General features: G+C 35.2%; 1 protein-coding gene across 12 annotated transcripts in view; it reads left to right on the forward strand.

Annotated features, from left to right (window-relative positions):
- The window catches only part of RSRC1 (arginine and serine rich coiled-coil 1), a 431,570-nt gene that overhangs the window by 80,706 nt on the left and 325,385 nt on the right, over positions 1-25,479 (forward strand). For 8 of the 12 annotated variants that reach the window (XM_054482387.2, XM_054482386.2, XM_054482381.2 and 5 more), the window contains exon 4: positions 24,260-24,433. The exons of the other annotated variants lie outside the window; for them this stretch is intronic. In XM_054482387.2, the coding sequence (XP_054338362.1) occupies positions 24,260-24,433 (174 nt within the window). The remainder of the gene's footprint in view (positions 1-24,259; positions 24,434-25,479) is intronic. 12 annotated transcript variants of the gene reach the window in all.

The raw sequence follows: 25,479 nt of genomic DNA on the forward strand, positions 1-25,479 counted from the left end.
CCTGCCTCGGCCTCCCAAAGTGCTGGGATTACAAGTGTGAGCCACTGTGCCTAAAGAGTCCACAAAGAGTCATAATTTGAAGGGATTATGTGTTTTTTTGTTTGTTTGTTTGTTTTTTGAGATGGAGTCTTGCTCTGTCACCCAGGCTGGGTGCAGTGGTGCAATCTCGGCTCACTGCAACCTCCGCCTCCCAGATTCAAGCAATTCTCCTGCTTCAGTCTCCCGAGTAGTTGGGATTTCAGGCGCCCACCACCACGCCCGGCTGATTTTTTGTATTTTGAGTAGAGACAGAGTTTCACTACGTTGGCCAGGCTGATCTCAAACTACTGACCTTGTGATCTGCCCGCCTTGGCCTCCCAAAGTGCTGGGATTACAGGCGTGAGCCACGGCCCCCAGCCCTATGTACATTTTTAAAAGCGCCCCAGGTGACTGATACATGGCTAGGGATGAGAATCATTGAACGAGATGATCAGCAAAACTATTTCTGTTCCTGAAAATTTATGAAATCCTTTTCTTGAACTGTACTAGCACTAGATGTTAATTGGAGCTCTGAAGACAAGGGAACGGAATGAATTTGACAAATGTGGCATGCTAAGGATCCTTTTTGGATGTTCATAATATAGACTTGGCTTAGATGTGGAGTTCTGGACACATGAGAGAAATACCTATCACCTGGGAAAGTGTCTATATTTGGGAGGATGTGATGGCATTTATCCCAGAGTTAAGAAAATCCTTCAAATTATGACGCTTTGTGGACTAGATTACTTTCTCATTCCCTTTGCATAAAATTCAGAATATGTGTATGCTTTTTGTTGGAAAATTAGTGATAAAAAGTTCATTTTATACAAATTTCCTTTATGAGGTTTCTTAGATGTTATCATCATAGTTTGAAAAATACAAAGCAATGTAAATTTTAACAAAAATACCTTATAGTGTTATTGTAACTTATCTGTTAGTTGTAGGTATTCTGTTTTGTTGGGAAGAGGAGAAAATGACATTAGTTTCTAATATTAGGATAATTTAGGTACATGTAAAACAAATCAGATAAATATTTAAGTGAGTTTATTAAGAAAAATATTAAATAATTGTGCAGATTTTAGAAGACAGGACACAAATTGAGAAAGTAGTACATGAATTTATTTGTTTGTTTATTCATTCTTAACAAATATTTGAGTGCCTTTTTTTGTGAAGGCATCATTCTAGGCACCTGGAATATTATTAGTAAAAGAAACTGCCCTTGTAGAGCTTACATTCTAACAAGGAGGATAGTCAATGAACAACAAATATAATAAATAAATTTTATAGTATGTTGGGTCTAGTACAATGGGGAAAAGAAATACAGAACAAGTTATGGAGCATTGGGAGTTTGGGAGGTTGGGAGAGAGGGCAGGTTTCAGTGTTTAACAGGATAGAACAGTTCATTAAGTTCATAATGAAAAGAAGACATTTAGGCAAAGATATGAAGGAGGTGAGGGAATCTTAGATGTCTGGGGAAGTGTGTTAAGATGATAGGAAGAGCCCGTGCAAAGGCCAAAAGGCAGGAAGATGTCTGATGTGTTTCTGTCTTCTAAATTTTTCAAGTTAATTACGAATCATTTATTAAATTCATAATGTGAAACATGTAAGTGACATTTAATGAACAAGCTGATTTTACAAATACTTTTTCTTAGGTGATAGAGAAACTCCCTAATTGGCTTATGAGTGGGCCCCAGATTATAAATTTTACTTTAAATCCCTTCGTAATTCACTGGCCTGATAGAACTTTCAAGGATTTCAAGACATCGTATGTCTTAGGAATTTCTTTTGTTCTTGATGTCTGGGCTCTTTGTCTTACTCAGGCCCAAACATAGCAGCCTTAGGTTTCCTTAAACTCTCAGAGTTAATGCTGTAGGCTAAGTGTTACTGGAAAATACTTTGAGAGTTTGTGTTGAAGTCTTTTTTCTTTTAAGCCTTTTTTGCCCAGACTGAGTGCTCTGTGTTTAAGGAAAGAAGGAAAGAATGGTTCAAATAAAATATTAGTATTCCTTTGTTCTGGTACGTTTTAAATACTATTCTTCTCTCAAGGGTAGATTCCAACTTTTATTTCTTATGTGTAGCAGTTTTTTTAAAAGGAAGTTTAATTCCAGTTGTATTGTTTTTGCTAATTACTTGGGACCTTTATGAATATTAATTATGATATAGTACTGAGCTGTATAGTAATGCTATAAAGTACTATCTGGCCCCAAACTATTCTGATTTGATAGTTTCTAAGGTCTAATTTTATTTTATTTTTTCCAATATATAATTTTAAATTTTATTCTGTATTTTCCTCCTGTATGAATTTGCCAATTGTCACTCTTCCAGTATTTCCCTTCCCCTTTCTAATTCTTTCCACAAATCTGTTAGTAATGCAGATAAAGATATAAAGATAAACAAGTTATTAATGTTATTGGTCCAGATTAAGGTAAGAAAATAAACTTACCTTCTATTTAAATTATCCATAAGGAAAACTCCAGGTGATAGTTTGAGGATTTTAAAATACTTTTCAAGAAAATAAAATGGTTTTTATTATTTTTAAGATAATAGATTGAATTTTAATTATTTTTTTCAGTGCTAAGTTCAACTAAAATGACACTTTAAAGTTTTTTTTTAAATAACCTCTTTTTCCTTTACTCAGTAGTAAAAATGGAAATGAGTGATTGTTTAAAAAAAGAAATGCCTTTGTATTGTTTGTGTAGATTGATCTTCTAGTGAATTGACTTAGTTAAGAAGTTATATTTTTGCTTAAAAAGTAAAATATCAGCTGGAAATAGACATGATTATGTATTGAAACCATTTTTTAGAAAGGACCTCTAAAAAAAGGAGTTATAAAAATAAAAAGTAAAAGAATAATTTGTAAGTTTGAATATGAGCCTAAAGATTCCTTTTCAGCTGGGTTTGGTGGCTCATGCCTGTAATCCCAGCACGTTGGGAGGCTGAGGAAGGAGAAATGCTTGAGACCAGGAGTTCAAGACCAACATAGGCAGCATAGTGAGACCCTCATCTCTCCAAAAATAAAAAATTAGTTGGGCATGGTGGCATGCACCTGTAGTCCTAGCTACTCGGGGGGCTGATGGGGGAGGATTGCTTGAACCCTGTAGTGTGAAGCTGCAGTGATCATGGCACTGCATTCCAGATTGGGTGACAAAGTGATACCATCTCTAAAAAGATAAAAAAGATTGCTGTTTGGTCTTATTGTTGATAAAAATCCATACATGCTAGGTGCTATTGGGGTGGAGTTTCACTTTTAAGTTTACTTTCTTCTTTGTGTTGTTTCCAATAGTATAAAATCAATTATTTATACTGAATCTTGAACTTGAATTTAGGAATCTGTTTATTAAATCATGCTGGAAATATGCAGGATAAAGATCCATGGAGAAAACTAAGAAAAAGTATAATTTTTGATTTTTTCAGTCAACTAAGATGTTCTTATTCATTACTAGCTTGCCTTTGTTTCTTCTTGCATCATGGAACAAAACCTTAAAGACATAGACTCTGTCTCTTTAAAATCTCTTCTGCTTCCTATTATATGGTTTATGAAAAAAAAAAAACCAACAAAACCTAGAATTATTTTTAAAGCACTCACACCAAATCACGAAATATACTAACATATGCTTCGATTTCAAGTATTCTTTCCTCTTGTACCAGAGCATATAACACAGTGCAATACAATACACAATAATGCAGGGTGTACCTGAGTTCTGTTTCTCATTTATAAAATATGGTGACCATTGAGATGTTTCATGCCTGAGGCATCTTGCTTTTTCAAATTCTTTCATTACCATTAAATCCTTTTTTTGGCAATTAAAATAATGACATAAACAATTTAGAACTTGTTCACAGATTCGGAAGAAAAGTATAAAACAAGGGAGTTGGAAGTCTTATTTAAAGGCAAGCAGATAGCAATCTAATTTAAGTTATGTTTTACATAGTTGTATGAAATCATTCAGCAAATTCCTTGTAGCTTTATAATGTTTAAGGATACTTCTTAGTAAATAAAGCTGTCAAGTATCTTAAGTTTTTCTTTTAGCTTTAGAATAATAAAATTTGCTATAATTAAGAGATATTAATATTTTGTCCCAATAAGTTTCTATTTCATATGAATAAACTGTAAAGGCAAATTTTATATGAAAAACTTTTAATTATTTTGAGGGAGAGTGGTCTGTATTTTTGTTTTATTTTTTAATATAAAGTATTTATTAATGTTGATTACAAAGCACATAGTTTTCAGAGTTTGATTTTACAATCATATTTGTTGTTTTAAATCTTTTTTTGATGCATGGATTCCATAAATGCTTAAAAATGTTCATGTACAGATTTAGATTTTGCGCATTAGAAAACATGTTGATACTTTTTAAATTCCAAAAATAAGCTACCAGAATTAAAATTAATGTTTAATAATTTAAATTTGTTTGTGCATATGGACTTTACTGTTTAAGGAAATTTTGAAATGCAGTGTCTTTGATACCTAAGTGGGAGGCTTCACACTATTTGGCTAGGTGAGAAAACAGTTAACTTTACTTACTTGATAAGGACTTCTCTCTAACTCTCCACTGCAGAGATGGGCGATGCAGGAATTTGCTTCATTATCCAGTTTTATTTTGGAAAATTGTCATTTTCTTTTACAAAAAATATTATTGCTCTTTTACTTAGAGTCCTTAAAGCATTTTGCCCTCAAAAAGCCCTATTGTTTTTTGTACATTTAAAAACTAATAATAATAAATATAGCCAACTAATGAAATTATTGGTGCTGTAAACATCATTTTGCTTTTAAAAATTATGCATTCTACTCCTATATTTAAAGTAATGATTTCAGTGTTAATAAGAACTAACAAATGTGTACTCAGACTTATGAGTGTCCATGAAAAACCTCATCCAAAGCCATAAAGTTTTAAATATAATGTTAGTAGCTACCAGCTGCTAAAAAAATTTCATTTGCTGATTTTATTCTTTTACCCCTTTGTAATTTAAATGCCTTTATTTAAAAGTTTAACTTAAGGATAATGTAAAGTATATAGCATTTTAAGATTAGATGGTGTCCAGAACATACAGTCCAATGAGTTAGCCCAATGTAATTGGAGGAATTATTAAATGACACTGACCTCATTTCCTTTAGAACAATGAAAATTAATAGTTTCACATTTTATTAGGCTGATATTCCAGATGTAGTGTACATTTAATTAAGTGTAGTTCCTTTTAGTTATGGTATGTGTATCTGTTTTTTGTCGAGAATTCTTTCTAGTTTTACAGTTTTCCACATGTTTTCTTTCACCATTTATGATTTTTTTCAAAGCAGAGCTATAAGGACTTAAATCACTTTAGCATGCAGCAAAACAGTTCCCATTCAAACAATAAACGCCATTTTAAAAAGCCTTTAGATCTTCTGTCACTTCATAAATATAAATGTATAAAAATGTTATGCAGTTGTAGTGCCCACCTGCTAATTAAATGCAGATTTTCTCAAACTTGTTTAAAATCTGTCTATTTGTTTCAACTCTGTCTCTGTTCAGAATACATATGGCCCTTGTGAAACTAATTATGCTTATGGAGCAGCTGTTAAATTTAGTGCAACTAGTTTTATCCAATATTTTACATTTTAATTGATTACCTGTGAAGAAATTAGCAAATTAACACTTATTGTACAGTAACTGAATGGTCTTTTATGGTTACTTTCAGATTTAACAAGGGAACCAGGCACTGATGGAATAAAGACATTTCTGGGATTTTTAGATAGGAAAGTTATTGGTGGACCTTGATTATCTGGTGTGAAAATTTAGGAAGACTGATGAGTAATGCCAAGCATCTGTGTGTTCTGTATCTTAAACATGAGAAGCAGATTGGAAAGTAATAGCTTTTTCACAGAATTTTGGTAACATATGGGCTTATCTGGATCTAAGAAGTCTTTGAAGATCTTTGAACTTGACTAAATGACTTAACCTTTGGCATAGTGGGTGGGTTATATGCTTTTTTAGAGGGGAGGCACTGACTTTCTGCATTTCTCTTTTGCTTTTTTTCCCCTTCTTCCCAATTCTACCTTTAATATCTTTTCTTAAAAATGGGGAGACCAGAGATGATGATTGGGAATTTGTAAGGTTGATATGATGAGAATTCCAAAATATTTAGCTAAATGGGTCTACTTGTAATAAGATAGGGTTAAATCTTTTGATAATATTTTAGAAATGAGTCTGTGTAAATCTTTATTTTCTGTTTTATAGATTTTATTTGAAAATGATACTGCAATCAGATCTCATTGGCAGTATGTCATAGTTGAAAGGATGTGGACAAACCTGAGATTAGATTTCAGTTTTATCACTCATTGGCTCTGCGACCTCTGAACTTTTAAGAATCCAGTTTTCTCAAAGTAAAAACAAAACAGCTGTCTCCAAACAGGAGAAAAATATCCAAAACACCAAAAGGGGATGATAACAACAGCTATTTGTTTGAAACTGGAGAATTGAGTGAGATAAAGTACATGAATATAGCTTGCATGCTTCTTAGCACATAGAAGATCCTTGGTAATAATAGGGGAAAGTGTTATGCCCTATCACATTGCTAAATGAGACATATACTAAACAAGCATATTATTATACATATTTTAGAGCATTAACTATTATAGTAAAGGGGAGATTGGTTTTGATTTTTATTTACCAGCTTTGCATTCTGATAGCTCAATAGTAAAACTTGATATGAGTTATAGGTCCAAATAAATGTTTCTGGCATTTTGATAAGATATATTATTCAATTGAGCAATATAACTAGAATTACATGTTAGGAATATACAAACAACCCCTCTTTACAAACACTTGATCTGCAGCAAGTAGAGGCTTGAGCCTCTGCCTCTGGCAAGGACAGTCGACCCTGGTTTTACAGTTTAGAACATTTGACACCGATGCTGATCTGAACAGATTTCTCTAAGACAGATGAGAGTCAGTAAATAATCAAAGCTGAAAAATATTTGTTTGCTTAACTTGTCTTAGTTAAAATTCAGAATGTTTATATTTTCCCCCCAAAAATAGTGTTGTTGCTGGTGGGTGTATTTGTATAAGGTTTCAGGTAATTTCTTATAGGCTTATATGGATTGGACTGAAAAACTGGCCACTATGATTTTTATGGTGAGTTTCAAATAACAGATATATAAATGAAGGTTCAAATAATTTTTTTAACCTTTGAATGGAAAAATTTAAGCATTCATTGAAGTAGAGAATAGTATAATGAACTCTCATGCAGCTGTGAGATAACCTCATCACGTAGCTATACTTTACCAATATCAAGGCTTATTTTTAGGCGTTGTTAGGATGGGTCTAGGATACATTTTTTCTGGCTAATTTTGTTCCAGTGCTAATACTTGACTCTATGCAATGCCTTTGGTGTGAGGTGTCTCCACTCTGGCTAGTGGGAACTCTTTCTCCCACTGTGTGATATTTAGGAATTTTTCTGTTTTCCAGTATATATTTCCCTGGTTCCACGGAATTTCACCTTACATTTATAGATTAGAACCTCTATTTTTCACCTCTAATTTGTAGATTAGAACTCATCAGAACATCAAAGGGATCCTACTTCAGATTTCTGTATTCCTCTTTCCGTCCAACTTCCTTCTCTTTGATACAGTGCTTTGCAAATCCTAGCCACCTTGATCTACCTGAAGGTCTGTCTCTGTCACCTTAGCTCAGCAGATCCACCAGGCTTTTGTTTAGGTTCCCTCTTCCTGCTCTGTCTTCTGGAAAATTTCTAAAGGCAGTAAACTGAGGCACACCTAAGGTTCCTTTATTTCCTTTTTTGGGAATCATAGTCCTAGGCTGCCTATTGCATAGTATCTGAATCAGTTGTTTCATACATTTTATCTGCTTTTCTAGTTGTTTATGGTAGAAAGATTATTTTCATAGCTTTTAACCCATATGGGCAAAAGGTGATTTAACTCTAATACTGATTATTTTATTTGTGATTTTTCTTTTAAAAAAATCATTTCCATGAAGAGTTTATCAACCTTATTAATCTTTCAAAGAATCAATTTTGGTCTTTCTTGATCTTTTGTTTCATTATTTTTTGCTTCTTTTCTCTTTATTTCTTTCCTTTAACCTTTTGAGTTTACTTTTCTGCTCTTTTTCTCTTTGAGATGGATGCTTAGATCATTTATTTTTAGCTTTTATTCTTTGCTTATATGTACATTTATAGCCCTATAAATTTTCCTCTGAGCTGTGCTTTAGCTATATTCTACAAATTTTTGATGTGTCATATTTTAGCTTTCATTTGATTCACATATTTTAAAGATTCTCATTGTGATTTCTTCTTTCCCATGGGATATATAAACATATATTACTTAATTTCCAAACATTTGGGGATTCTTCTAGTTGTGTTCTGTTTATTGTTTTCTTCCTTAATTGCACTATAGTTAGAAAACATAATCTGAATGCTTTCTAACTTTTGAAATGTGTTGAGGTTACCTTCGTGGCCCACCATATACTTTATTTTAGGAAATATTATAGGTACATTTGACAAGAATGAGTATTAAGAAGTTTTGAAGTATAGTTAATAGGTAAATTTAACCATGCATTCAAATCTTCTGTGTCTTTACTTTCTAAATTTACATTACAAATCCACAATCAAGATTCTGCCTTTAAGTTTTGTCAACTTCTGCTTTACATATTTTGAGGCTCTTTTATTACATATTTATAAATTCAGGATTGTTAGATTAATACATGTGTTTGGGATTACCCTTGTCATCATGAACTGTCTCTAATTGTAGTCTTTATTTTGAAGTCTACTTTATCTGACGTTGGTATGGTTTCACCATGTTTCTTTTTGTTAGTGCATGCATGATCTTTTTTTCTCTGCCTTTACTTTGAACCCTTCTTTGGTTTAATATTTAAGATGTTCATTTTGAAAGCTGCTTGTAGATTGTTGCCTTCAGTTGGACAGTCTTTCAATTGTATTATTTAGTCCATTTATATTTATTAATTACTGATATATTTGGATTTAATTTGACCATCTTATTCTTTGTTTTCTATTTGTCCAATCAATTTTTTCATTTTTTCTGCTTTCTTACCTTCTTTGGACTAATTTTATTTCATTTTCTTCTCTATTAGGTGACTAGTTTATATTATTTTAATTACACCTTCAGTGACTTACCTAGAATTTGTTGCATGGTCTTGACTTACATATAAGTCTAACATAAATTACTACTTTTATTACTTTGTTTTTTTTTTTTCTGTAGCTTTGATTCTTGAAGGATAGCTTGGCTGGAATACATGGCCAATGGGATGTAACATGGCCAACACACTTTTTTCCCTCTTGAACTTCTCAAGAAAAATTAAAGCCATTGTTTTGCTGTGTATCATGCAGTTGAGAAGACTGATATCAACTTGTCTTTCTTTGTTAGTGACTTAATCAGAGTATTCTTTTTCCTTTATTTTTAATGAGCAGTAACTTAATCAGGATATATCTCAGGGTTAATTATGGGTAGTTTATTTCCCCGTGGTGGACCCTTTCTACATGTGGATGGCTTTAGTTACAGGACTGTTCTTGCATTATGATTGTAATAATCTGTTACCTTGTGTTTTCTTTTGGAACCTCAACTAGTTGGATGTTCATTGTGTGCCTCTTCTTTCTACAACTTTTTTCTGAAATTTTCTACTACTTTTGTTTTCCTTCTCTTGGCCCTTTTCATCATTAACATCTATGTCTCTTATTATATGAGCACCTTGTAATTTAACATTCGTTTCTGAGATGACTTATTTTATTTTGATTTATTTACTTATTTTATTTTTATTTTAAATAAATTGGGTTTTTTTCCTAAAATCAGATAATAGTCATTTCATATCTCCCTGTTGTTTGTCCATTTTTGTCCTGGAATTTTTTTTTTGCTTGTTTCTTTATATTTGATTCATTTTCGAGTGTTATGTTATAGTCTTCTCTACTTCATGGTTTTTGGTGAGATATATTTACATTTTTTGAAAAATTTTGATTATTTCTGTTGCTTATAGTTACTTTGTATGGATGTTGGATTCTCTTTTTATGTCGTTCTTGATAATTTTCCTGGATCAGCAGTAATAGACAATACTGTGGATGGACTGAAGATTTCGTATGGCTTTAAGCCTTCTTGAATGACACTGTATTGTTTAGTATCGTGAGGTGGAGTTTCTTTCTTTTATTTTATTAGAAATAGGGTCTCGCTCTGTCATGCAGGCTGGAGTACAGTGGCTCACTCCAATCTTAGCTTACTGCAGCCTTCTAACTCCTGGAGTCAAGTGATTCTCCTGCCTCAGACTCTCAAGTAGCTGAGACTACAGGCATCATTTATGATCTTGTTTTTGTAGATCCCTGAACTTCAGCACCTTGTTTCCAGTTTTCCTTTATCACCAAGCCACCGGTGGACACCTCCCTTTCCAAAGCGCATCTCTCCTAGAGTGTAGGTCGTTAAAAATATTCCTTTTATTATTATCGTTTTAGTTGGAATTTAATAGGGAGTGAAATTAGGTGTCCATGTTCAAAATGTCATCCTGACATGGAATCCATGTTATTTTTGTTCAATGTGTGATTATTTAATTTTAATTACAGTTTTATTTTATGGTAAATGTAATCTTTATTTATAGGTAGGACTTAACTGAATAGACTACTTGAAGTATTGTAGTTTTCTTTTGAACGACAAAATATTAGGGTATTTGTTTTGATTACATGTGTTTAGAACTTATTAGCCAATTAAGAAACTTGACAAATTGTTTTTTTAAGGCAGTAATTCATTTTATGTAGAGATGTTGCAGGGAGTTTTCTTATTCTGTAGATATTGAAAGCATTTATCTGGTATAATAGGACATCTTGCTGTCCATTTATTGCTTATATATTGGGTGTTCTAGAGTGCCACATTTTTTATCAAATGTTTCTTTGCTTATAATAGATCTCCATATTGGCTTTGGTACTCTAGAGACTTCTAGAGTGATTTATCAGAAATATACTTATTTAAGGAATGAGGGACAAATAACATCTTAAATTTTAATATAGTTTCTTTGGCTTTTTGTTTGTTTGTTTGGTCTGGGTAGGAAAACTCTTTACTCTGAACTTGTACTTTCTTCTTGAGGACCATTCAAATTTGTAAGTAAAGTTACTTAATAAAGTAAATGGAGTTGTTCATATGTCCAGGATGTGAGTTTTATTCAAAATTGTGTAAAATCTATTCTTATGACAACTAAGAAGTTAGCAGCTTAGTTTATTTCAATCTGTGCTTGGTTTCATGGTTGTTTTTTAACAGCCTTTAATAATTTTTTTTCTCTGTTTTTGCATTTACTATTTTTTTCACACCTATATTCTTCAGAGTCACTTTTTGCTACTTGCAATCTATAAGCATGATTAAGAGGCACACAGTGTGAGGATTAAAACAATGAACATTAAGACACAGAGGGCAGGGGGAAGGTCCAATAGCTTATTCTGTGTATACTGTGCATACTGTGATGTTTTAAAACTTACTACTTTCTTTGACTTTGACATCATGTGACTTGACTTATAGATCTGTTATTGCTATCATAGTTTATTGAACCACACCAGCAACATTTATAGAATATACCAGAACTTTCAAGACATGAGTTGCTTGTATGAAGATGTAGGGTGAATAATGAGCACAATTAGTTTGGAAAATGGCAGGCATATGTTTTCTATAGTAGAGTCCTTGTGTTAGGGGAAACTGTGAGATGGGTTTGGAGATAACTGAGCTTAATTAATTGGTAAGGTGGGAGAAGTATAAGATTGGGAAATAAGGTGCTAGGGAGGATTGAGTAGATAGTACTTGATAGAAGACCTCACTGCTAATTGCAGTATCGTGTTTTTCTATAATGGTGATAAAAATGTGATCAGACTCTGCTTCCTCTGGGACAGTGCCAATTAAGCCCTGTTGTCTTCATGTTATAGTACCTCCTTCAAGACCTACATATGTCCCCCAAATATTTCCTTTTATCCTCCAAAGGCTTCAGGACTTGGGTGATAGATGATATGGTCTTCCTGTTAATAGCAAACCACTGAAGATCATGTATTTGGCTGCCGAGGGTTATCTGTGAAGACAAGGATGTTAGTACTTCAGATTATTATTATTCACCTTCCTATATAAAAGATATACATTGAACCTTGAGCGATTCTTATGCCAGCCTTGAGATTTTAAAGGTCTGTCAAAATCAGAATGCTGCTTTTCATTAGGTATGGTATGAGAGAAACATATTTCATATGCTTCTGATTCAGATTTTACAAATTCACTCAAATTAGTACCTCCGTCAGTTAACTTCTTTCCTAGTGCCTGCCTCCTTCTCCCAAATAACTTGTGTTATTTCATAACTCAGTTAGGTAATATTATTTCATTCTCATGGTAAGGTAAATATTATTGTCACTTTGCAGATAAGGAAACAGATGCTCAGAGAGGAAATAGCTTGTTCAAGGGCACTGTTATTTATTATTTGAGGATTTCTTTATCTTCTAAATCTGAATACATATGTAACTTTGAGCATATTAGTAACAGATACATTTAGTTGTAAGGGTACAGTAAAAACATGATATTACCAAAATCCACCTCATCTGGAACCACAAATGGTAGTATATTTTGTCCAACAGTGTATTTTTTTTTTAATAAAAAGGGGCAAATGAGTAAGAAATGAACTTTTATTAGAGATTTAGTTTAAAAATAAGCTCTTAGAATTTTATTAACGTTTAAACTAACTCACCTGTCTTTTGTTACTCTATATTTTCACAGCTAATTGCCAGAATCATATTTTGGTCCTAAATAATGTGGAACCAAATAATGAAAATATGCTGTATGTCTGTATGCATATAACGTATTTATAGTGCCTGAGGTTATCACAAAAAAGGCTGCCTTCCATTTATATTGCTATTGCTTTTTTATCAGAAAACTTTAAAATTTAACTGATTATTGCTCAAAGATTTTAGTAATCTGTTAAAATTTCCACGTATTTACATAATAGAAAATTTAATCAGAAACGAATCAGGTAACATCTGTGGGGACAGTAAGTTGTGATGATACAATTTTGATATGGAAAGATGCTCATGTCAAAATTAAGGAACAGTCAAAGAAACTTATAAAGCAAATGGTAGAAATTACGTATGTGTAAATTAGGACAATAAAATAATTAAACCTATGTTAACATTAGCAGTAATAAATATTGTAAGTTCAGTTCTACGTACTAGTTCATGCCTATAATCCCAGAACTTTGGGAGGCTGACACAGGAGGATCACTTGAAGCTAGGAGTTTAAGACCAGTCTGGGCAAAATGGTGAGACCCCGTCTGTACACACACACACACACACACACACACACACACACACACACACACACACACACACACACACACACACACACACACACACACACACACACACACACACACACACACACACACACACGAGACCCCGTCTGTACACACACACACACACACACACACACACAGAAAAAAAATTGGCTGAGCATGGTGGCACACATCTGTAGTCCCAGCTACTTGGGAAGCTGATGCGGGAGGATCGCTTGAGTCAAGGAATTTGAGGTTGCAGTAAGATACGATCATCCTGCTGCACTCCAGCCTGTGTGACAGAGTTAAACCCTGTCTCAAATAAATAAATAAAGGAATGAAGAAATGTAGGAAGGAAAGGAAAGAAGAAAAGAAAAAGGAAAGGAAAGGAGGAAGGAAGGAAGAAATTTCTTTTCTTTTTTTTAATATACACTGAATAATTATTTGCTTTTATTATATTTATAAACAGTGTTGTCATGAACACCCGTTACATTCTTCTTTTGTGCTTGACAAGAGCTTGAGCACTTTGGGATTCTTTATTTTTTTAATTATACTTTAAGTTTTAGGGTATATGTGCACAACGTGCAGCTTTGTTACGTATGTATACATGTGCCATGTTGCTGTGCTGCACCCATTAACTCGTCGTTTAACATTAGGTATATATCCTAATGCTATCCCTCCCCCGTCTCCCCACCACACAACAGGCCCCGGTGTGTGATGTTCCCCTTCCTGTGTCCATGTGTTCTCATAGTTCAATTCCCACCTATGAGTAAGAACATGCGGTGTTTGGTTTTTGGTCCTTGCGATAATTTGCTGAGAATGATGGTTTCCAGCTTCATCCATGTCCCTACAAAGGACATGAACTCATCATTTTTTACGGCTGCGTAGTATTCCATGGTGTATATGTGCCACATTTTCTTAATCCAGTCTATCATTGTTGGACATTTGGGATAGGTTCCAAGTCTTTGCTATTGTGAATAGTGCCACAATAAACATACATGTGCATGTGTCTTTATAGCAGCATGAGTTATAATCCTTTGGATATATACCCAGTAATGGGATGGCTGGGTCAAATGGTATTTCTAGTTCTAGATCCCTGAGGAATAGCCACATTGTCTTCCACAATGGTTGAACTAGTTTACAGTCCCCCCAACAGTATAAAAGTGTTCCTGTTTCTCCACATCCTCTCCAGCACCTGTTGTTTCCTGACTTTTTAATGATTGCCATTCTAACTGGTGTGAGATGGTATCTCATTGTGGTTTTGATTTGCATTTCTCTGATGGCCAGTGGATGAGCATTTTTTCACGTGTCTTTTGGCTGCATAAATGTCTTCTTTTGAGAAGTGTCTGTTCATATCTTTCACCCACTTTTTGATGGGGTTGTTTTTTTCTTGTAAACTTGTTTGAGTTCATTGTAGATTCTGGATATTAGCTCTTTGTCAGATGGGTAGATTGCAAAAATTTTCTCCCATTCTGTAGGTTGCCTGTTCACTCTGATGGTAGTTTCTTTTGCTGTGCAGAAGCTCTTGAGTTTAATTAGATCCCATTTGTCAATTTTGGCTTTTGTTGCCATTGCTTTTGGTGTTTTAGACATGAAGTCCTTGCCCATGCCTATGTCCTGAATGGTATTGCCTAGGTTTTCTTCTAGGGTTTTTATGGTTTTAGGTCTAACGTCTAAGTCTTTAATCCATCTTGAATTAATTTTTGTATAAGGCGTAAGGAAGGGATCCAGTTTCAGCTTTCTACATATGGCTAGCCAGTTTTCCCAGCACCATTTATTAAATAGGGAATCCTTTCCCCATTGCTTGTTTTTCTCAGGTTTGTCAAAGATCAGATAGTTGTAGATATGTGGCATTATTTCTGAGGGCTCTGTTCTGTTCCATTGGTCTATGTCTCTGTTTTGGTACCAGTAGCATGCTATTTTGGTTACTGTAGCCTTGTAGTATAGTTTGAAGTCAGGTAGCGTAATGCCTCCAGCTTTGTTCTTTTGGCTCAGGATTGACTTGGCAATGCGGGCTCTTGTTTGGTTCCATATGAACGTTAAAGTAGTTTTTTCCAATTTTGTGAAGAAAGTCATTGGTAGCTTGAAGGGGATGGCATTGAATCTATAAATTACCTTGGGCAGTATGGCCATTTTCACGATATTGATTCTTCCTACTCATGAGTATGGGATGTTCTTCCATTTGTTTGTGTCCTCTTTTATTTCATTGAGCAGTGGTTTGTAGTTCTCCTTGAAGAGGTCCTTCACATCCCTTGTAAGTTGGATTCCTAGGTATTTTATTCTCTTTGAAGCAGTTGTGAATGGGAGTTCACTCATGATTTGGCTCTCTGTTTGTCTGTTATTGGTGTATAAGAATGCTTGTGATGTTTGCACATTGATTTTGTATCCTGAGACTTTGCTGAAGTTGCTTATCAGCTTCAGGAGATTTTGGGCTGGGACGATGGGGTTTTCTAGATATACAATCATGTCATCTGCAAACACGTACTATTTGACTTCCTCTTTTCCTAATTGAATACCCTTTATTTCCTTCTCCTGCCTAATTGCCTTGGCCAGAACTTCCAACACTATGTTGAGTAGGAGTGGTGAGAGAGGGCATCCCTGTATTGTGCCAGTTTTCCAAGAGAATGCTTCCAGTTTTTGCCCATTCAGTATGATATTTGCTGTGGGTTTGTCATAGATAGCTCTTATTATTTTGAGATGCGTCCCACCAATACCTAATTTATTGAGAGTTTCTAGCATGAAGCGTTGTTGTATTTTGTCAAAGGCCTTTTCTGCATCTATTGAGATAATCATGTGGTTTTTGTCTTTGGTTCTGTTTATATGCTGGATTACATTTATTGATTTGCATATGTTGAACCAGCCTTGCATCCCAGGGATGAAGCCCACTTGATCATGGTGGATAAGCTTTTTGATGTGCTGCTGGATTCTGTTTGCCAGTATTTTATTGAGGATTTTTGCATCGATGTTCTTCAGGGATATTGGTCTAAAATTCTATTTTTTTTGTTGTGTCTCTGCCAGGCTTTGGTATCAGGATGATGCCTGCCTCATAAAACGAGTTAGGGATGATTCCCTCTTTTTCTATTGATTGGAATAGTTTCAGAAGGAATGGTACCAGCTCCTCCTTGTACCTCTGGTAGAATTTGGCTGTGAATCCATCTGGTCTTGGACTCTTTTTGGTTGGTAAGCTGTTAATTATTGCCTTAATTTCAGAGCCTGTTATTGGTCTATTCAGAGATTTAACTTCTTCCTGGTTTAGTCTTGGGAGGGTGTATGTGTCCAGGAATTTATCCATTTCTTCTAGATTTTCTAGTTTATTTGCATAGAGGTGTTTATAGTATTCTCTGATGGTAGTTTGTATTTCTGTGGGATCAGTGGTGATATCCCCTTTATCATTTTTTATTGCGTCTATTTGATTCTTCTCTCTTTTCTTCTTTATTCGTCTTGCTAGCTGCCTATCAGTTTTGTTGATCTTTTCAAAAAACCAGCTCCTGGGTTCATTGATTTTTTGAAGGGATTTTGTGTCTCTATCTCCTTCAGTTCTGCTCTGATCTTAGTTATTCTGCTAGCTTTTGAATGTGCCTTCTGCTAGCTTTTGTGCCTTCTGCTAGCTTTTGAATGTGTTTGCTCTTGCTTCTCTAGTTGTGATGTTAGGATGTCAATTTTAGATCTTTCCTGCTTTCTCTCGTGGGCATTTAGTACTATAAATTTCTCTCTACACACTGCTTTGACTGTATCCCAGAGATTCTGGTATGTTGTGTCTTTGTTCTCGTTGGTTTCAAAGGACATCTTTATTTCTGCCTTCATTTCATTATGTACCCAGTAGTCATTCAGGAGCAGGTTGTTCAGTTTCCATGTAGTTAAGCGGTTTTGAGTGAGTTTCTTAATCCTGAGTTCTAGTTTGATTGCACTGTGGTCTGAGAGACAGTTTGTTATAATTTCTTTTCTTTTACATTTGCTGAGGAGTGCTTTATTCCCACTATGTGGTCAGTTTTGGAGTAGGTGTCATGTGGTGCTGAAAAGAATGTATATTCTGTTGATTTGAGGTGGAGAGTTCTGTAGATGTCTATTAGGTCTGCTTGGTGCAGAGCTGAGTTCAATTCCTGGATATCCTTGTTAACTTTCTGTCTCATTGATCTGTCTAATATTGACAGTGGGGTGTTAAAGTCTCCCGTTATTATTGTGTGGGAGTCTAAGTCTCTTTGTAGGTCACTCAGGACTTGCTTCATGAATCTGAGTGCTCCTGTATTTGGTGCATATATATTTAGGATAGTTAGCTCTTCTTGTTAAGTAGATCCCTTTACCATTATGTAATGGCCTTCTTTGTCTCTTTTGACCTTTGTTGGTTTAAAGTCTGTTTTATCTGAGACTACGACTGCCACCCCTGCCTTTTTTTGTTTCCCATTTGCTTGGTAGATCTTCCTCCATCCCTTTATTTTGAGCTTATGTGTGTCTCTGCACTTGAGATGGGTTTCCTGAATACAGCACACTGATGGGTCTTGACTCTTTATCCAATTTGCCAGTCTGTGTCTTTTAATTGTAGCATTTAGCCCATTTACATTTAAGGTTAATATTGTTATGTGTGAATTTGATCCTGTCATTATGATGTTAGCCGGTTATTTTGCTCGTTAGTTGATGCAGTTTCTTTCTAGCCTTGATGGTCTTTACAATTTGGCATGTTTTTGCAGTGGCTGCTACCGTTTGTTCCTTTCCATGTTTAGTGCTTCCTTCAGGAGCTCTTGTAGGGCAGGCCTGGTGGTGAGAAAATCTCTCAGCATTTGCTTGTCTGTAAAGTATTTTATTTCTCCTTCACTTATGAAGCTTAGTTTGGCTGGATATGAAATTCTGGGATGAAAATTCTTTTCTTTAAGAATGTTGACTGTTGGTCCCTACTCTCTTCTGGCTTGTAGAGTTTGCCAAGAGATCAGCTGTTAGTCTGATGGGCTTCCCTTTGTGGGTAACCCGACCTTTCTCTCCAGCTGCCCTTAACATTTTTTCCTTCATTTCAACTTTGGTGAATCTGACAATTATGCATCTTGGAGTTGCTCTTCTTGAGGAGTATCTTTGTGGTGTTCTCTGTATTTCCTGAATTTGAATGTTGGCCTGCCTTGCTAAGTTGCGGAAGTTCTTCTGGATAATATCCTGCAGAGTGTTTTCCAACTTGGTTCTATTCTCCCTGTCACTTTCAGGTACACCAATCAGACGTAGATTTGGTCTTTTCACATAGTCCCATATTTCTTGGAGGCTTTGTTCATTTCTTTTTATTCCTTTTTCCCTAAACTTCTCTTCTCGCTTCATTTCATTCATTTGATCTTCCTTCAGTGATACCCTTTCTTCCAGTTCATCAAATCAGCTACTGAGGCTTCTGCATTCATCACGTAGTTCTTGTGCCGTGGTTTTCAGCTCCATCAGGTCTTTTAAGGACTTCTCTGCATTGGTTATTCCAGTTAGCCATTTGTCTAATTTTTTTTCAAGGTTTTTAACTTCTTTGCTATGGGTTCGAACTTCCTCCTTTAGTTCGGAGTAGTTTGATTGTCTGAAGCCTTCTGCTTTCAACTTGTTAAAGACATTCTCCATCCGGCTTTGTGGTGAGGAGCTGGTGAGGAGCTGCGTTCCTTTGGAGGAGGAGAGGCGCTCTGATTTTTAGAGTTTCCAGTTTTTCTGTTCTGTTTTTTCCTCATCTTTGTGGTTTTATCTACCTTTGGTCTTTGGTGATGGTTATATACAGATGGGGTTTTGGTGTGGATGTCCTTTCTGTTTGTTAGTTTTCCTTCTAACAGTCAGGACTCTCAGCTGCAGGTCTGTTGGAGTTTGCTGGAGGTCCGCTGCAGACCCTGTTTGCCTGGGTATCAGCAGCGGAGACTGCATAACAGCGGATATTGGTGAACAGCAAATGTTGCTGTCTGATCGTTCTTCTGGAAGTTTTGTCTCAGAGGAGTACCTGGCTGTGTGAGGTGTCAGTCTGTCCCTACTTGGGGGTGCCTCCCAGATAGGCTACTCGGGGGTCAGGGACCCACTTGAGGCAGTCTGTCCGTTCTCAGATCTCAAGCTGCGTGCTGAGATCTCAGATCTCAAGCTGCTCTCTTCAGAGCTGTCAGACAGGGACATTTAAGTCTGCAGAGGTTCCTGCTGCCTTTTGTTTCGCTATGCCCTGCTCCCAGAGGTGGAGTCTACAGAGGCAGGCAGGCCTCCTTGAGCTGCGGTGGGCTCCACGCAGTTCAAGCTTCCTGGCTGCTTTGTTTATCTAGTCAAGCCTCAGCAGTGGTGGGCGCCCCTCCCCCAGCCTCTCTGCTGCCTTGCAGTTTGATCTCAGACTGCTGTGCTAGCAACGAGTGAGGCTCTGTGGGCATAGGACCCTCCAAGCCAGGCGTGGGATATAATCTCCTGGTATGCTGTTTGCTAAGACCATTGGAAAAAGCGCAGTATTAGGGTGGGAGTGACCCGATTTTCCAGGTGCTGTCTGCCACCCCTTTCTTTGACTAGGAAAGGGAATTCCCTGACCCCTTGTGCTTCCCGGGTGAGGCGATGCCTCGCCCTGCTTCGGCTCACACTGGGTGCGCTGCACCCACTGTCTGACACTCCCCAGTGAGATGAACTTGGTACCTCAGTTGGAAATGCAGAAATCACTTGTCTTCTGCGTCGCTCACACTGGGAGCTGTAGACTGGAGTTGTTCCTATTCGGCCGTCTTGGCTCCACCCCCCGGAAGAAATTTCTTAAAATCACATTAAGAAAGTTTGTGGGTTTATGATCCAATATTCTTCTTTATTTATTAAGTGAACCCGTTAGAGATGGACAAGGACAAATATTACTGCTGCTGGAAGCCATGTAATTCTCTTAAAGACTTACATATATCTTGATATGGTTTGGCTCTGTGTCCCCACCCAAATCTCATCTTGTAGCTCCCATAATTTCCACGTGTGGTGGGAGGGACCCCATGGGAGATGATTGAATCATGGGGGCGGGTCTTTCTCATGCTGTTGTCGTGATAGTGAATGGGTCTCATGAGATCTGAAGGTAAAAACGGGAGTTTCTCTGCACAAGCTCTTTCTTTGCCTGCCGCCATCCACATAAGATGTGACTTGCTACTCCTTGCCTTTCACCATGATTGTGAGGCCTCCCCAGCCATGTGGAGCTGTAGGTCTAATAAACCTCTTTCTTTTGTAAATTTCCCAGTCTCAGGTATGTCTTTATCAGCAGCATGAAAATGGACTAATATATATCCTGAGTATCTAGGATGAGTTCATGTGATGTCTCCATCATCCACATTCTTTATTCTTTGGTAATTTGTATTGGTTATTTGTATTTGCTCTTTTTGTTCATTTGATGAGTTTTGCTGAGACATTAATTTTATTGATATTCTCAGGGTACTAGATTTTGACTTTGTTTTCTCTTCCATTGATTTTTCTCTTTAATGTTTCGTTTCTTCCAACTACTTTGGATTTATAGTGCTTTGCTCTTCATTTTGTAGCTTCTTAAAGTGAAACCTTAGGTAATTGATTTTAGATATTTCTTCTTTTCTAGTACAAACATTTAAAACTATAAATTTCTCCCTAAACATTGCTTTATCTGCATACCACAAATTCTCATATGTTGTATTTTTGATTTTCATTCAGTTCAAAATATTTTTATATTTCCTTTGTGGCTTCTTACTTGACTCATGGATTATTTAAAAGTGTATTATTTGGTTTCCATATATCTGGAGGTTTTCTGTATGTCTTATTGTTAAATTCTAATTTAATTCTGTTTTGGTCAGAGAAACATGTTCTTCATGATTTCTACCTATGAATTGACCCTTTGATCATCGTGAAGTATCCATTTTTATTTTGGGTGACACTCTTAGTTTCTGAAGTCTAGTTTATGTGATATTAATATATTAACTTCAGCTTTCCTGTACTTGCTGTTTATATGATGTATATATTTTTAGCCATTTACTTTTTTTTTTTTTTTTTTTTGAGACGGAGTCTTGTTCTGTCACCCAGGCTGGAGTGCAGTGGCACTATCTTGGCTCACTGCAAGCTCCGTCTCCCGGGTTCACTCCATTCTTCTGCCTCAGCCTCCCGAGTAGCTGGGACTACAGGCACCCGCCACCACGCTCAGCTAATTTTTTGTATTTTTTAGTAGAGACAGGGTTTCATCATGTTAGCCAGGATGGTCTCGATCTCCTGACCTCGTGATCCGCCCACCTCAGCCTCCCAAAGTGCTGGGATTACAGGCGTGAGCTACCATGCCCGGCCTGGCCATTTACTTTTAACCTATCTGTGTCTGCTTATTTAAAGTACATATTTTGTAGATAGCATGTAGTTGTTGTTTTAGATGGCATGCAGTATTGCTTTTTATTCATTTGACAAACTGCCTTTTTACAATATTTTGTTTATTAATATCTAATGTACTTATTGATATAATTGGATTTAAGTCTATCATTTTATGATTATTTTATGTCTTTCCCTTTTTTTCTTTTTGCTTCCTTTCCAGCTTCCTTTTGGATTAATGAGTATTTTAAATAATTCCTTTAAAATTAATCGATTGACTTTTTAGCTATACTTATTCTTTTTTTAGTAGTTGCTCTAAGGATTACAGTATATGCTCTTAACATTTCAGTGTACTTAGAGTTATTATTTCACCATTTAATGTGAAATATAGAAACCTTTTAACAGTATAGGTTCATTTACCTGCCCCATGCTTTATTCTGTAGAGGTTATTTGTATTATGTCTACTTTCATTTTAAACCTTAGAGTAAAATGCTATTATTTTTACTTTGAGCGCTTTTATGTGCTTTAAATAAATTAAGGGAAATAAGCAGTTTTTGATACTTACCCATTTATTTACTTTCTAGTAGTCTTCATTTCTTCCTAAAGAGCCATGCTTTCATCTATTATCATTCCTTTTCAGCCTGAAGAACTTTCTTTAGTATTTATTGTAATGCAAGTCTTCTGTTGATATTTGTTTACTTTTCCTTTGTCTCAAAAATGTCCTTATTTTACTTTCATTTTCGAGGGATATTTTTGCTGGGTATAAAATTCTAGGTTGACCTTTTGTTTTCTTTCACCATATTAAGAATTTCATTCCACTGTCTTCTGATTTCCATTGTTTTTGATAAGAAGTCAGTAGCAATAATTTGTATCATTGTTCCCCTGTATGTAATGTGTTGTTTTTCCTCTGAATACTTTCAAGATTTCTCTTTACCTTTAGTTTTATCAATTTGACTATAGTATTTCTAATCATGGTCTTCTTAATATTTATCTTACTTGGTTTGTTGAACTTCTAATATAGAATCTGTAAATTTGTCTTTTATTAAATTTGGAAAATTTTTGCTCACCACTGAAAAAATGTTTTCTGCTTCATCCTTTGTTTTCTCTATTTCTGGGTTTAAATAAACATGTTAGGCATTTGAATCTTATCACACAGATCCCTGAGGGTCTTTCTTATTAAGTCTTTTTTCCTCTTAATTCTTCATATTGGGTAATTTTGATTGATTTATTTGCATGTATGCAGATTCTTTCCTCTGTTATTACCAGTGTGCTTTTAATCTCTTCCAGCATAATTTTAATTTCAGATATTGTGTTTTTCAATTACAGAATTTTTTTTCATGTTCTGGTATTTCTATTGAGATTGCTTAACTTTATCTTCATTGTAGGCCTAATTACACTTACTGCTTTAAAATCCTTATCTTCTAATTTTAACATGTAGTTTAGTCTCAGGGTTGCTCTTCATATACTGTCTTTTCTTTTAAGAATAGAACACATTTTTTGTGTTTCTTCATATATCTAGGAATTTTGGGTTTTTATCCTGGACAAAGTGAATATCATATTATGAATACTCTGTTATTTTCCTCAAAAAACATACCTTTGTTTGTTTATTTTTTGGTTTAGCTGGGGAAATCACATGGTTGGATTAAAATGGCAACAATTCTGTTTTGTTTGTTTGTTTGTTTTGAGATGGAGTCTTTCTCTGTCACCCAGGCTGGAGTGCAGTGGTGCAATCTGGGCTCACTGCAACCTCCACCTCCCAGGTTCAAGTGATTCTCCTGTTTCAGCTTCTTGAGTAGCTGGGATTACAGGCATGTGCCACCACGCCCAACTAATTTTTGTATTTTTAGTAGAGATGGGGTTTCACCATGTTGGCCAGGCTGATCTCGGACCCCTGACCTCAAGTGATCTGCCTGCCTTGGCCTCCCAAAGTGCTGGGATTACAGGCATGAGCCACTGCACCCAGCATGAAGATAAAATATATTTAATATTCACTAAGTGGAAGTGGATCATCATAAAGGTTGTCATCCTCATCTTCATGTTGAATAGGCTCAGAAGGAAGAGGCAGAGGAGGGGTTTGCCTTGCTGTCTCAGTGGTGGCAGAGATGGAAGAAAATCCACATGTAAGTGGATCCATGCAGTTGAAACCCATGTTGTTCAAGGGTCAACCTGAGTTGTTCTTAAAAATTATTTGTAGGGTTGTCAGTCTGGTAGGTATATATATATATATATAATCAATACTGTAACCAGAACCTGAAATAATTACTTCTTAGTATTTTACTGTAATGCATTTAATACAAAGAATAGCTAGATTGGAGTGGATCAGTATTTATATTGGAACAATTAGAAATAAGAAATAAGGTTGAATAGATAATGGAAGCAAAGATTGTAGAGAAAAGGAAAGCCCTATTCTTGTAGATTAAATTAGATACATTATTTGAGGAGATGTGAATAATCAAGACTAGATTTGAACCTTTAAGGCAAACACTTTTTAACTGCATCATAATTTCCTATAAAGTTAGCATATATATTTCCCTCATATTATTTTAAGTGAGAGCATTTACTCGTAAAGAATCATATTCAGGTTCTTGCTTCACATGGTTATTTATTTCTGAGTCCACAACTAAAACTAAGTAGTTTTTTTCAGATAATTTAAAAGAGTATTTACTTTTCACAATACAAATTATACACTAAGTTTATTTAACAACATCTGCTTACCGTAGGTCCAGGTCAAGACCTCGTCTCCGTTCTCATAGTCGTAGCAGTGAAAGGTCCAGTCATAGAAGAACGCGTAGTCGGTCTCGGGATAGAGAACGACGTAAGGGCAGAGATAAAGAGAAAAGAGAAAAGGAGAAGGATAAAGGGAAGGACAAGGAATTACATAACATCAAACGTGGGTAAGTTGAAGCAAATCTTATCTGGTAAGGACTTGGTGATTCCATGGTGATGTTCAAACTAAATTTCTGTTCTCTGAGGTTTTTCTTGTGGCTCATTTGCTATAAGAGTAGAAGAAAATGGAATAAAAAGAGAGAATACAGTAGAGAAAGAAGAAAGGATAAATCAAAATAGTTACCTCAGATTTTTACTGTGGTGCATTTTCATTTCTATTTTATTTAATAATAATATAACAATATTGGAATCAATATAAATAGCAATATCAAAGTTTAGTATCTAAGTAGAGGAAAATTTGCCTAATTCTGTAGGAAAGTTTCATACTCTGTTTTCTTTGTTATGAGTATGAACTTAAAATTTGAAGATTACTTAGTGATTAAAAATGTCTATTACCTTATTGTAAAGCTGTTAGCGGAAAAGTATAAAGTTGAAACAGAAGGAGGGGACCATGTGATTTACTATTGTTTAAGCCTTTTTTAATATAGAATGGGAGCTTGGGCAATATTAGGGTATGTGTGTGTTTGTAAGAGTGAGTGTATCTGCTTATGAGGTCCAGATTTTATTTTTCATAGAATTGATATTATTAAAACAATGAGATTCTAGTTTTGTCCATTTAGAGACAGAACTTGAAATCCACTCATAAGTGTTTGTCAAATTAGAAAACATTAAAATGAAACAATCTTTTTTAACAGGGTAAATTTACAGCATCTTGTTTGTTTTATTCAAAATTGTAATTGGGGTCTTTTATTCTAGGAAGTAGAATCTAATCTTGGAATTTATCCTCTTTTGTCAGTCTTTCAATGTCTTGTGTGAATATATTTATTTTAATACTTCAATATAAATGTGTTTATCTTTAATGTATTAGTTTTCCATGTTGAAGAGTTTACTAGGATTGCGCTTATAGTATCCTGAGATCTTGAGTCTATAAAGAATTATTAAGTTTATTAAAAGATACGGAATTCTTTCCTGATTCTTTTTCACAGTTGTCTGTGTGTTTATTTTTTATTTCCAAATTTATACTGATGTTATATAAATCTGCCTAAATTGTTGG

This window comes from Pongo pygmaeus, chromosome 2, assembly GCF_028885625.2.
Source record: "Pongo pygmaeus isolate AG05252 chromosome 2, NHGRI_mPonPyg2-v2.0_pri, whole genome shotgun sequence".
Classification (NCBI taxonomy): Eukaryota; Metazoa; Chordata; class Mammalia; order Primates; family Hominidae; genus Pongo; species Pongo pygmaeus.